We start from the raw sequence: 12,582 nt of genomic DNA, 5'->3' as shown, positions 1-12,582 counted from the left end.
CTTCACTGCTGCACGTGGGCTTTCTCTGGTTTCAGTGAGTGGGGCTGCAGTGCACAGGCTTCTCACTGTGGTGGCTTCTCTTGTTGCAGAGCACGGGTTCTAGGCCCACGGTCCTCAGCAGTTGCAGCTTGTGTACTCAGCAGCTGTGGCGCATGGGCTTAGTTGCTCTGCATCATGTGGAATCTTCTAGGGCCAAGGATCAAACCACTGACCCCTTCATCTGCAGGCAAATTCTTAACCCCTAGACCACCAGGGAAGCCCCACCTATGGGAGCTGATCGCTCTTTTCCTCATAATCTATTATCCACCTTCTTAAGCAGTAAACCTGTCCTCTGTTCGTTCATTTTTCTCCAAAGTTTACAAAGTTTTGTTGTTCTAGGAGCACAACTTGGGACAGTAGTTTCTCTTCCTCTTTCTGGAGTAATTTGCTACTATATGAATTGGACTTATGTCTTCTATTTCTTTGGTAAGTTTATTCAAAATGTAACCTAAATTATGGTGTGAGAGGTCTGAAATGTAATAGAGGTTTAATAATTGGTTAAAATATGTGTATGCCAACTCACTGAAGTAACCATTTCCTAAACCACAAAGCCCTGAAACACTTACTGATAACCTGTTTTTCAAGTTCATGTGGTTAAAATGATCTGGCTAAGCTGTAACTTGCTGTTAATTTCAATAGAAAGTGCTGTTGAATCCAGGACTTAAATGCTACACTTACTACAAAAATTGCTATGTCACTTATTATAAAAATGTAAATTTTGAAATATTTCTTCTCAAGCAAAGTAGGATACTCTCACTTGGTAGTTTTAATCTTTTTTGTTTGTTTGTTTAGCCCCAGGGCCTTTCATTCCTCAATCTCAATAGCAGGGTGATACACATTTTTAATAAAGTAGATTCCACCTAATCATTTATTTGGGAAATATGTTTGCAGTCAAAACAAATAAACAAAAGCAGATACCTGTGGAAATAATAGATTGTAGACATTTAGTTTTTTAAAGATTTTGTCTGGTAGACCCTGTTAGGCAGTCATGTGGTCAAAAGTTGTTCGCTTTAGGTGCAAAATTCCCATTATAAAATAAATAAGACTAGGTTTGTAATGTATTGCACAGTGATATTGTAGTGCATACTTGAAAGTTGCCAAAAGAATAGATCTTAAAAGTTCTCATAACAACAACAAAAAAAAGATTTGTGTGGTGACAATGCTACACATATTGTGGTGAAGTTTATAATTACATAATTTTTTTCATGACATAAGTAAATTGCCGCATTGGTGCATTCTGATTTCATTTAACTATTATTTTTCTATTTTAAGGCATTGTTGGAATCATCTGGTTTATTTTATGGATCTGCTTAGTTAGTGATACACCAGAAACTCACAAGACAATCACCCCCTATGAAAAGGAGTATATTCTTTCATCATTAAAAAATCAGGTATGAACTTTGGCACATTTCAAAAATAATTTCAGAACCTTTTTTTTTCAGGTTTAAGATACCAGCTTTTTAATGAATATTTCTGTTGTGCACACTCTAGGCAAATTAATATACAAAGTACTGTTTTGCCCAAGATATTTTAATTCTTTCTAGTTTAAATCTATGAAACTTGAAATGAAAATGAAATCTTTTCATTTTAAATCTTCTAGAGTAATGATTTTCAAGTGACTTTCTTTGTCTTTCTTCTTAGTAGAAAATAATACGTGTTTTCTACAAAAGGAATCTTAAGACAGCTACATTCTAAATGTTTGTTGTTAGGAAACGAGTGTGCTTTTTGTATTTTAAATGAGTGTGATTTAACAAGGACAGCACATTTGCTATGCTATATAATTTGCTCCTCTAGAATAGACCTTTAGAAAAAACTAAATGCTCTAAAGTAAGATTTGCTTCACGTAATTGAGCACAATAGCAAATCAAAAATCAAATCTGTCATAATTTAATACAGTAAATTCTCAAGCCCTAGAGATAAAATATTTGTCTTTTAGTGGGAATCAAAGAAGAACCTGAAAACATTAGCAAAAAATTAAAATACACAGTCTTTTCTTTAGCATTATTAATGGCTTCATAGTCACTTTCTTGGTTTAAAGAACATAAAATATTTCATATAAAATTTTCATTCCCCATTAAGTTATTATTATTGATATTTTCAGTTCCCCACCCCCCGCCAAGCTGGTATGATTGTTCTTTTATTCTGTTCTATTTTACAGTCATAAGAGTCAGTGATTTGTTGTTGTTGTTATAGTTGATTTACAGTGTTATGTTTCAGGTGTAGAGCAGAATGATTCAGTTTTATATATATATTCTTTCAGATTTTATTATAGGTTACTACAAGATATTGAATATAGTTCCCTGTGCTATACAGTAGGTCCTTGTTGGTCATCTATTTTCTTCTTTTTTAAAAAAATTTTTTTAATTGAAGGATAATGGCTTTACAGTATTTTGTGGTTTTCTGTCATACATCAACAAGATTCAGCCATAGCTACACCCATGTCCCTTCCCGCCCAAACCTCCCTCCCATCTCCCACCCCATCCCACCTCTCTAGGTTGTCACAGAGCCCCTGTTTGAGTTCCCTGAGTCATACAGCAAATTCCCATTAGCTACCTATTTTACATATGGTGTTGTAAATTTCCACGCTTCTCTCCATACATCTCGCCTTCTCCCTCCTCGCCTCCCCTTGTGTCCACGGGTCTGTTCTCTATGTCTCTTTCTCCATTGCTGTCCTGAAAATAAATTCATCAGTACCATCTTTTTAGATTCCATATATGTGCATCAGTATGTGATATTTATATTTCTCTTTCTTCCTTTCTTTACTCTGTATAACAGGCTCTAGGTTCATCTAGGAACTGACTCTAATGTGTTCCTTTTTATGGCTGAGTAGTATTCAATTGTATGTAGGTACCACAGCTTCTTTATCCGTTCGTCTATCAGTGGACATCTAGGTTACTTCCATGTACTAGCTATTGTAAATAGTGCTGCAGTGAACATTGGGGTACATGTGTCTGTTTCAATTTTGGTTTCCCCAGGGTATATGCCTAGTAGTGGAACTGCTAGGTCATATGGTGGTATTATTCCTAGTTTTTTAAGGAATCTCCGTACCATCTTCCATAGTGGCTGTAATCAATTTACCTTGATTACAGACTTTTTGATGATGGCCGTTCTGACTGGTGTGAGGTGGTATCTCATTGTAGTTTTGATTTGCATTTCTCTAATAATGAGCAATGTTGAACATCTTTTCATGTGTTAGCCGCCTGTATGTCTTCTTTGGGAAAATGTCTGTTTAGGTCTTTTTCCCAGTTTTTGACTGGATTGTTTGTTTTTCTGGTATTGAGCTACTTGCATATTTTGGAAATTAATTATTTGTCAGTTGTTTCCTTTGCTATTCTTTCTCCAATTCTGAGGGTTGTCTTTTAACTTTGTTTGTAGTTTCCTTTGCTGTGCAAAAGCTTTTAAGTTTAATTAGGTTCCACTTGTTTATTTTTGTTTTTATTTCCATTACTCTAAGAGGTGGGTCATGGAGAATGCAATGGCACCCCACTCCAGTATTCTTGCCTGGAAAATCCCATGGATGGAGGAGCCTGGTAGGCTGCAGTCCATGGGGTCGCTAAGCTTCGGACACAACAGGGCGACTTCACCTTCACTTTTCACTTTACTGCATTGGAGAAGGAAATGGCAACCCACTCCAGTGTTCTTGCCTGGAGAATCCCACAGATGGGGGAGCCTGGTGGGCTGCCGTCTATGGGGTCGCACAGAGTCGGACACAACTGAAGCGACTTAGCAGCAGAGGTGGGTCATAGAAGATCTTGCTTTGATTTATGTCATCTAGTGTTCTGCCTATATTTACCTCTAAGGGTTTTATAGTTTTTGGTCTTACATTTAGGTCTTTAATCCATTTTGATTTTATCTTTGTGTATGGTGTTAGGAAGTGTTCTAATTTCTGTTTTTGCACATAGCTCTCCAGTTTTCCCAGCACCACTTATTAAAGAGGCTATCTTTGCCCCATTGTATATTCTGCCTCCTTTGTCAAAAATAAGGTACCCATAGGTGCGTGGGTTTATCTCTGGGTGCTCTATTTTGTCCCATGGGTCTGTATTTCTGCTTTTGTTCCAGTATCATTCTGTCTTGATGACTGTAGCTTTGTAGTATAGTCTGAAGTCAGGAAGCTTAATTCCTCCAGCTCCATTCTCCTTTCTCAAGACTGCTTTGGCTGTTCAGAGTCTTTTGTGTTTCCATATGAATTGTGAGATTTTTTGTTCTAGTTCTATGAAAAATGCCATTGGTAATTTGAAAGGGATCACATTGAATCTGTAGATTGTGTTAGGTAGTATAGTCATTTTCACAATGTTGATTCTTCCTACCCAGGAACATGGAATATCTCTCCATCTGTTTATGTCACCTTTTATTTCTTTCATCAGTGTCTTGTAATTTTCCATATACACATCTTTTGTCTCCTTAGGTAGGTTTATTCCTAGATATTGTATTCTTTTTTGTTGTAGTGGTGAATGGGATTGATTCCTTAATTGCTCTTTCTGATTTTTCATTGGTAGTATATAGGAATGCAAGTGATTTCTGTGTATTAACCTGGTATCCTGCAACTTTGCTGAATTTGCTAATTAGCTTTAGTGATTTTCTGATAGTTTCTTTTGGATTTTATATGTGTAGTATCATGTCATCTGCAAACAGTGAGAGTTTTACTTATTTTCCAATCTGGATTCCTTTTATTTCTTTTTCTTCTCTAATTGCCATAGCTAAGACTTCCAAAACTATGTTGAATAACAGTGGTGAGAGTGGACACTGTTGTCTTGTTCCTGAACTTAGAGGGAATGCTTTTAGTTTTTCACTGTTCAATTGAGAACAGTGTTTGCTGTGGGCTTAATCATATTTGGCCTTTACTATGTTATGGTAGGTTCATTCTATGCCCATTTTGTGAAGTGCTCTTATCATAAATGGGTGCTCAATTTTGTCAAAGGCTTTTCCTGCATCTATTTAGATGATCATATGGTTTTTATCCTTCAACTTGTTAATATGGTGTATCACACTGATTGATTTGTATATATTGAAGAATCTTTGCATTCCTGGGACAAACCCAACTTGGTCATGGTGTATGAGCTTTTTAATGTGTTGTTGAATTCTGTTTGCTAGAATTTTGTTGAGGATTTTTGCATCTGTGTTCATCAGTGATACTGGCCTGTAGTTTTCCTTTTTTGTGTTGTCTTTACCTAGTTTTGGTATCAGAGTGATTGTGGCCTCATAGAATGAGTTTGGAAGTGTTCCTTCCTCTGCAATTTTTTGGAAGAGTTTCAGAAAAGTAAGCATTAGCTCTTCTGTAAATGTTTGATAGAATTCTGTGAAGCCATCTGGCGCTGGGCTTTTGTTTTTGGGGAGATTTTTGATCACCATTTCGATTTCAGTGTTTGTACTTTGCTTGTTCATAACTTCTGTTTCTTCCTGTTGAACTTTCCTAAGAATCTATTTCCTCTAGGTTTTCCATTTTATTAGCCTGTAGTTGCTTATAATATTCTCTTATGGTCCTTTGTAGTTCTGTGTTGTCTGTTGTAACCTTTCCTTTTTCATTTCTAATTTTGTTGATTTGATTTTTCTCTATTTCTTGATGAGTCTGGCTAGTGGTTGTCAATTTTGTTTATCTTCTCAAAGAACCAGCTTTTAGTTTTATTCATCTTTGCTGTTGTTTCCTTCATTTCTTTTTCGTTTATTTCTGCTCTGATCTTTATGATTTATTTCCTTCTACTGACTTCTTTTGTTCTTCTTTTTCCAGCTGCATTAGATGTAGAATTAGGCTGTCTATTCAATGCTTTTCTTGTTTCTTGAGGTAGGACTATATTGCTATAAACTTCCCTCTTAGAACTGCTTTTGCTGAATCCCATAGGTTTGGGGTCATCTTGTTTTTGTTGTCATTTGTTTCTAGGAATCATTTGATTTCCCTTCTTATTTCTTCAGTAACAGCTTCATTATTTAGTTATGTATTATTTAATCTCCATGAGTTTGTGTTTTTCACAATTTTCCTCTGTAGTTAATATCTAGTCTCATAGAGTTGTGGTCGGAGAAGATTCTTGACACGATTTCAACTTTCTTAAATTTGCTGAGGTTTGATTTGTGACCCAAGATGTGGTCTGTTGAAGAATGTTCCGTGTGCACTTGAGAAGAAAGTATATTCTTCTGCATTTGGATGGAAGGTCCTGAAGATATCAATTAGGTCCATTCGGTCTAATGTTTCGTTTAAGATTTGTGTTTCCGTATTGATTCTCTGTTTTGATGATCTGTCCATTGGGGTAACTGGGGTGTTAAAGTCCCCTACTATTATTGTGTTACTGTCTATTTCCCCTCTTATGCCTGTTAGTGTTTGCCTTATGTATTGTGGTGCTCCTGTGTTGAGTACATAAATATTTACAATTGTTATGTCTTCTTCTTGGATTGATCCCTTGATCATTATGTAGTGTCCTTCTTTGTCTCTTATAATATTCTTTATTTTAAAATCTATGTTGCCTGAAATAAGGATTGCCACTCCAGATTTCTTTTGGTTTCCATTCACATGGAATATCATTTTCCATCCTTTTACTTTCAGTCTGTATGTGCCTCTAGGTCTGAAGTGGGTCTCTTGTAGGTAGCATATATGTGTGTCTTGTTTTTGTATCCATTCAGTCAGTCTGTATCTTTTGGGAGGTGCATTTAATCCACAATACATATATTCCTACTGGCATTTTCTTGATTGTTTTGGATTTGTTTTTGCAGGTCTTTCATTTCTCTTGTGTTTACTGGCTGTATAAGTCTGTTTAGTATTTATTGCAAAACTGGTTTGGTGATGCTAAATTCTCTTAACTTCTGCTTGTCTGTAAAGCTTTTGATTTCTCCATCAATTTAGAATGAGATCTTTGCCAGTTATGGTAATCTTGGTTGTAGATTTTTCTTTCAATACTTTAAATATATCCTGCCATTCCCTTCTGGCCTGCAGAGTTTCCGCTGAAAGATCCGCTGTTAATCATATAGGTTTTCCCTTGTATGTTACTTGTTCCTTTTCCCTTGCTGCTTTTAATATTCTTTCATTGTGTTTAATCTCTGTTAGCTTGATTAATATGTGTCTTGATGTGTTTCTCCTTGGGTTTATCCTGTGAGGGACTCTCTGCACTTCTTGGACTTGATTGACTATTTCCTTTCCCATGTTGGGGAAGTTTTCAGTTATTATTTCTTCAAAAATTTTCTCGGTGCCTTTTTTTTTTCTTCCTTTGAAACCTCTGTAACTCAAATGTTGGTGCATTTAATATTGTCCTAAAGATCTCTGAGGTTATCCTCAATTCTCTTTATTCTTTTTCCCTTTATTCTGCTCTTCAGCAGTTATTTCCACCATTCTATATTCCAGCTTACTTATCTCTTCCTCTGCCTCAGTTTTTCTGCTCTTGGTTCCTTCTAGAGTATTTTTAATTTCTGTAATTGTGTTACTCATCTCTGTTTGCTTATTCTTTATTTCTTCTGTGTCCTTGGTGATTGTATTAACTGTGTTAAATGTTTCTTGCATTTTTCTCCATTCTATTTTCAAGTCTTTGGAGCATCTTTACTATCATTATTCTGAATTCTCTTTCAGGTAAATTGCTTATTTCCTCCTCATTTATTTGGTCTTGTGAGTTTCTACTTTGTTCTTTCATTTGTGCTGTATTTCTCTGTCTTGTCATCTTTTTTTTTTTTTCCCTAACTCGCCCCACTTGATGTATCCTTTTCTCAGGCCTGAGGGTTGTAATCCTTATTCCTTTTGGTTTTTGCCCTTGGATGGCAAGATTGGATGGGTGGTTTGTGTTGACTTCTTGTTTGGGGTGACTTGTGTCTGTGTTCCAGTGGGAGGAGATCAAGCAGGTAATTACAGAAATAATGGGACATAAACACACACTTGCACACATACAGTATTCTAAAGAAAAGAGTACAGGAGATTGAGTTGGTGAACAAGGAAAACCAAAAGTGATATCAATTAATTAAAAAGCATAGCTAGTGAATGCTCAATCTGGAAAACTGAGCACAAGCAGAGTGCCAACTGGGGAATATAGCAAAGAGAGCTCAAAAATTTAACTTACTTGGTGAGAAAAGAAAGAGTGAAAGAAAAAAAAAAGGGAATAGAAAAAGGGAAAAAAAAGAGGAGAAGGGAAGGAAAAGAGAAAAAGAGGGGATGGAAAAGAGGGTAAAAAAGAGAGAGAAGAAAAAATAGAAAAGCAAAGATAAATAGATGTATTTGGAAAAGATCTCTGTATAGTCAGAAATAGCTATAGCCAGTATAGAATGATAGGCAAAGCAGTTGAATATGTCAAAAACAAAATTTAAAAACTCATTCAAAAAAAGGGTGAAAAAAAAAATCTTAAAAATGAATTATGTTTTTTAACAAGAAAAACAAAGAGGAAAATTCCACAGCACTGCAAAAGGATAATGTGAAGGCGAGACTATATACGGGGAGTAAGCAGGGTGATTTACAAGAAAAAACGAAAAAACAAAAAGGTTCTCAAGGCCGCACTTCTTCTTGGTTGTGGTCTGCCCCGTGGGTGGGGTCGGGTTAGCTCCTGCGATGTTTTCCTGGCTGGGGGAGCTTGTGCCTGTGCCCTGGCTGATGAAGCTGGACCTCATCTCTCTGAAGGGCAGTGCAGTGTCCAGTAGTCTCTATGGGTCCAGTATGTGTTTGGGCAGCCCTTCTGGCCCTGGCAGTGTTAGACACATCTATTTCCACAGCTGCTTCAAAGTGGCCCTCCCAGCATATCTCCACTGTCGCCAGCCCCCAACTGTCCCCGGGATCATTGCTATGCTTCTGTTCCCCTGTCCCGCCCTGCACTGCTAGCCGAAGCTTGCTGGGTAGGGGTTTGTGTGGATTTTTCCTTGGCTCCCCGACTGTGCCCTCTGTGTCATGGAGACTTCTGTGCGCTTCCCTCATCCCCCGGAACTCACCCCCTGTGTTGTGGGCTCATGTACACTTGTCTCAGCTTCATAGTCCCAGCCTCTGCATCACAGGGCTTGTGTGCGCTTGTCTCAGCTCCCCAGGTCCGGCCTCTGCATCGCGGGGCTTGTGTGCGCTTGTCTGGGCTCCCCAGGTCCGGCCTCTGCATCGCGGGGCTTGTGTGCGCTTGCCTCGACTCCCGGTGCCCGGCCTCTGCTTCACGGGGCTTGTGTGTGCTTGTCTGGGCTCCCCGGCCTCACTCTTGGCATCGCAGGACTTGTGTGTGCTTGTCTGGGCTCCCCGGCCTCACTCTCGGCATCGCGGGACTTGTGTGCGCTTGTCTCAGCTCACTGGGCCCACCCTGTATATCACAGGGTTCAATTTTTATATATAGCAACTGCTACTGCTGCTAAGTCGCTTCAGTCGTGTCCGACTCTGTGCGACCCCAGAGACAGCAGCCCACCAGGCTCCTCCGTCTTTTGGATTCTCCAGGCAAGAACACTGGAGTGGATTGCCATTTCCTTCTCTAATGCATGAAAGTGCAAAGGGGAAGTGAAGTTGCTCAGTCGTGTCCGACTCCTAGCAACCCCATGGACTGCAGCCTACCAGGCTTCTCTGTCCATGGGATTTTCCAGGCAAGAGTACTGGGGTGGGGTGCCATTGTCTTCTCCGTATATAGCAAACCAGGTAACAATTAAACATTTACTCTTTCACGTTTCTTTTTAAGTTTTATAATTCACTACAAAGGTCTCTGTAAGCTGCTGAATTTTAAGAAATATGGCATCCCTTGGTCTTCACCAAAAGCTGGCAGAAATTTAGAAGGTACCACCAATGTAATAAAGTTACTTTGAGATCTCCCTGTGCTCTCAGATATTAATTAAATGAACACCCATTTCCCCCCAACTGAGGAACAGGTTAAAATAGTTAATGCACTGTAAAGGGATCTTGCCACATAAAATGTAATGTATTTATATATACAGTAGAATATTACTTGGTCATAAAAAAGAATGAAATTTTGCCATTTGCAACAACATGGATGGATCTGGACGGTATTTTGCTTTAGTGAAATAAGTCAGATTGAAAAAGACAAATACTGTGTCTTTTCATTTATATGTGGAATCTGAAAAATAAAACAAGTGAACAAATATTAAACAGAAACAGGCTCATGGATACAGAGAACCAACTAGTGGTTAGAGAGGGAGAAGGGGGAGTGGGGGCCAGGCAAGGTAGTTGAAGGGGATTAAGAAGTACAAAGTACTGGGTATAAAATAAATAAGTAACAAGGATGTACTTACTGTACAGCTTGGGGAACATAAGTCAACATTATGTAATAGGTTTGTATTGAATTTTGAATTGTTCTTTTGTACACGAGCAACTAATATAATATTGTAAGTCAATTATGCTTCCAGTTTTTAAAAAAACTTGGTATGTTTTCTCAGCATTGATTATTAATAACTTGCTTCTTCTAAAATTTCATTTTTACCATTATCCTCACTGACTTATGAAACTTTTTAGTTTATTTAGATTTTTTTTAAAGAGAATTTCAAAGGTGCCTAAATCTGTCCATTATCCAAGCCTACGGTTAATCTGTTTTTCCATATGCTTCAGAAATTGAAATGTTCAGAAGCAAGAGGAATTAAGAGAATTAGGTTTCCTAGAACTTCTTAAACCAGATGACATTGTAGTTGAAAATGTCATAAAATACTTTGTTACATGAAGCTCCGCTTTTAATCCCGGATCCAATAAATGTTTGGGATCTGCTGTACTTCATTGATTCCTTAAACATTTTTTGAGAGCTTACTATGTCCTAGGTTCTTTGTCAGGTGTGTGCGTGTGCTTAGTCACTCAGTCGACCCCTGGACTGTAGCCTGCCAGGCTCCTCTGTCATTATGATTCTCCAGGCAAAAATACTGGACTGGGCAGCCAGCCCCTTCTCTAGGGGATCTTCCTGACCCAGGGTTCAAACCCAGGTCTCCTGCTTTGCAGGCAGATTCTTTACCATCTGAGCCAGTAAGGAAGCCCCTCTTTGTAAGGTACTGAGGGGAAAAAAAAATTGATAATCAGAGAGAAGAAATGAACAAGACATGGTTCCTGTGGGACCTATGATATCCAGAGGGAGACAGACATGAATGGACAGAACTTCAGGCCAACACTGCTGTCTACAGCTTACATAGTACATCTTTGGTACAGAGAAGGCAGGAGTCCTCAGCCAGCCTGGTGATGATACTCTCCTGCCAAGGACTGTCAGCAACATACCTGTAGTTGAACAAAGGGATTTCTTTCTTTTCTTCTTTCTTTTTTAATATGGAGCATTACATGAATTTGCATGTCATCCTTGCATAGGGCCCATGCTAATCTCCTCTGTATTGTCCCACTTTTAATGTATGTCCTGCCAAAGTGAGCATGGGATTTCTTGCTTTGTGGCAAAGAAGAAGAAACCACACCATGAGGAACTAAAGGGCATCTCAGTGAGAGAGCTGAAGGCAGCTTGTTACAGTTCAGACTTGCGTTACTTGACTGTGAGGAAGGTTTAGAGTCACTGTTTTGCTCCAGAATTGGTGCTGTAAGAAGGCAGTAGTGGTTCTGTGGCTGAGGATCTTAATTTTTATCTAAGTGGGGCTGAGGCTATTACTAGCAGAGAAGCAGCAGTCACCTTAGCCAGGAGAGAGTTTTGCTCTTTTGTGTGGTTCATACATTCTTGTTTGCATCTGTGCTCAGAGGTGATCAAGGTGTTATCTCTCTGTCTCATTCCATCATTTTTTTTTAAGATTTTATTTATTTTTGACTGTTTCAGGCCTTCATGGCTGCGGGCTGTCTCTAGTTGTGGCAAGCAGGGACTACTGTTCATTGCAGTGCATGAGCTTCTCATTGCAGTGGCTTCTCTTGTTGCAGAGCATGGGCTCTAGAGTGCCGGCTCAGTTGTTGTGGCACATGTGCTTAGTTGCTCCGCAGCGTATGGAATCTTCCCAGACCAGGGATCATAGTCAGTGGGAGCGTGCTGTGGCCCAACTGTTAGAAACAGACCATCTCAGATGAGAGCAGTCAGACACTGCTTGTTTCTATCTTACTGGTAAAAGCTTCATCTGAGCAATCTTGAAAGAAAAGTTGGCGTTAACTAGGCACATTGGGAAAGGGAGAGGTGTGTGGGTATCCCCGGGCAAGGATGTGGTATAAGCAGATTCTGAGGAGAGAGAGTGACACTCGCCAGGAATCAAGTATTGATGTAGGTAAAAGGCAAAGGCAGAGAGTGGCAGAAGAAGCCTCATCATGGAGAATCCTGTATGTCCTACTGAGGAGCTTAAACTTTACTCTTTAGGCACTGGGATGCCGTGAACTATTTGTAAGCTTGATGCTGTTAAAGGGCTGCACTCATTAGGCCAGCAAATTTGGAAAACTCAGCAGTGGCCACAGGACTGGAAAAGGTCAGTTTTCATTCCAGTCCCAAAGAAGTGCAATGCCAAAGAATGTCCAAACTACCGCACAGTTGCACTCATTTCACATGCCTCTTGGCTGTGTGGATCACAACAAACGTGGAAGATTATTCAAGAAATGGGAATACCAGACCACCTGCCTGCCTCCTGAGAAATCTGTATGCAGGTCAAGAAGCAACAGTTAGAACCGGACATGGAACAGCAGACCGATTCCAAATTGAGAAAGGAGTATGTTAAGAC

General features: G+C 39.0%; 1 protein-coding gene and 1 non-coding gene across 3 annotated transcripts in view; one reads left to right on the top strand and one right to left on the bottom strand.

Annotated features, from left to right (window-relative positions):
- The window catches only part of SLC17A5 (solute carrier family 17 member 5), a 76,808-nt gene that overhangs the window by 25,493 nt on the left and 38,733 nt on the right, over positions 1-12,582 (top strand). For both annotated transcript variants that reach the window (XM_052645749.1, XM_052645750.1), the window contains exons 5-6: positions 379-465; positions 1,312-1,430. In XM_052645749.1, coding sequence (XP_052501709.1) covers positions 379-465; positions 1,312-1,430 — 206 coding nt within the window. The remainder of the gene's footprint in view (positions 1-378; positions 466-1,311; positions 1,431-12,582) is intronic.
- LOC128053622 (U6 spliceosomal RNA) lies at positions 11,210-11,314 on the bottom strand. The gene has a single exon (XR_008199941.1). It is a non-coding gene; the product is annotated as a U6 spliceosomal RNA (small nuclear RNA).

This window comes from Budorcas taxicolor, chromosome 9 (genome assembly GCF_023091745.1).
Source record: "Budorcas taxicolor isolate Tak-1 chromosome 9, Takin1.1, whole genome shotgun sequence".
Taxonomy (NCBI): Eukaryota; Metazoa; Chordata; class Mammalia; order Artiodactyla; family Bovidae; genus Budorcas; species Budorcas taxicolor.
The sequence above is the reverse complement of the archived record's forward strand: the minus strand, read 5'-3'. Positions and strand labels throughout refer to the sequence as shown.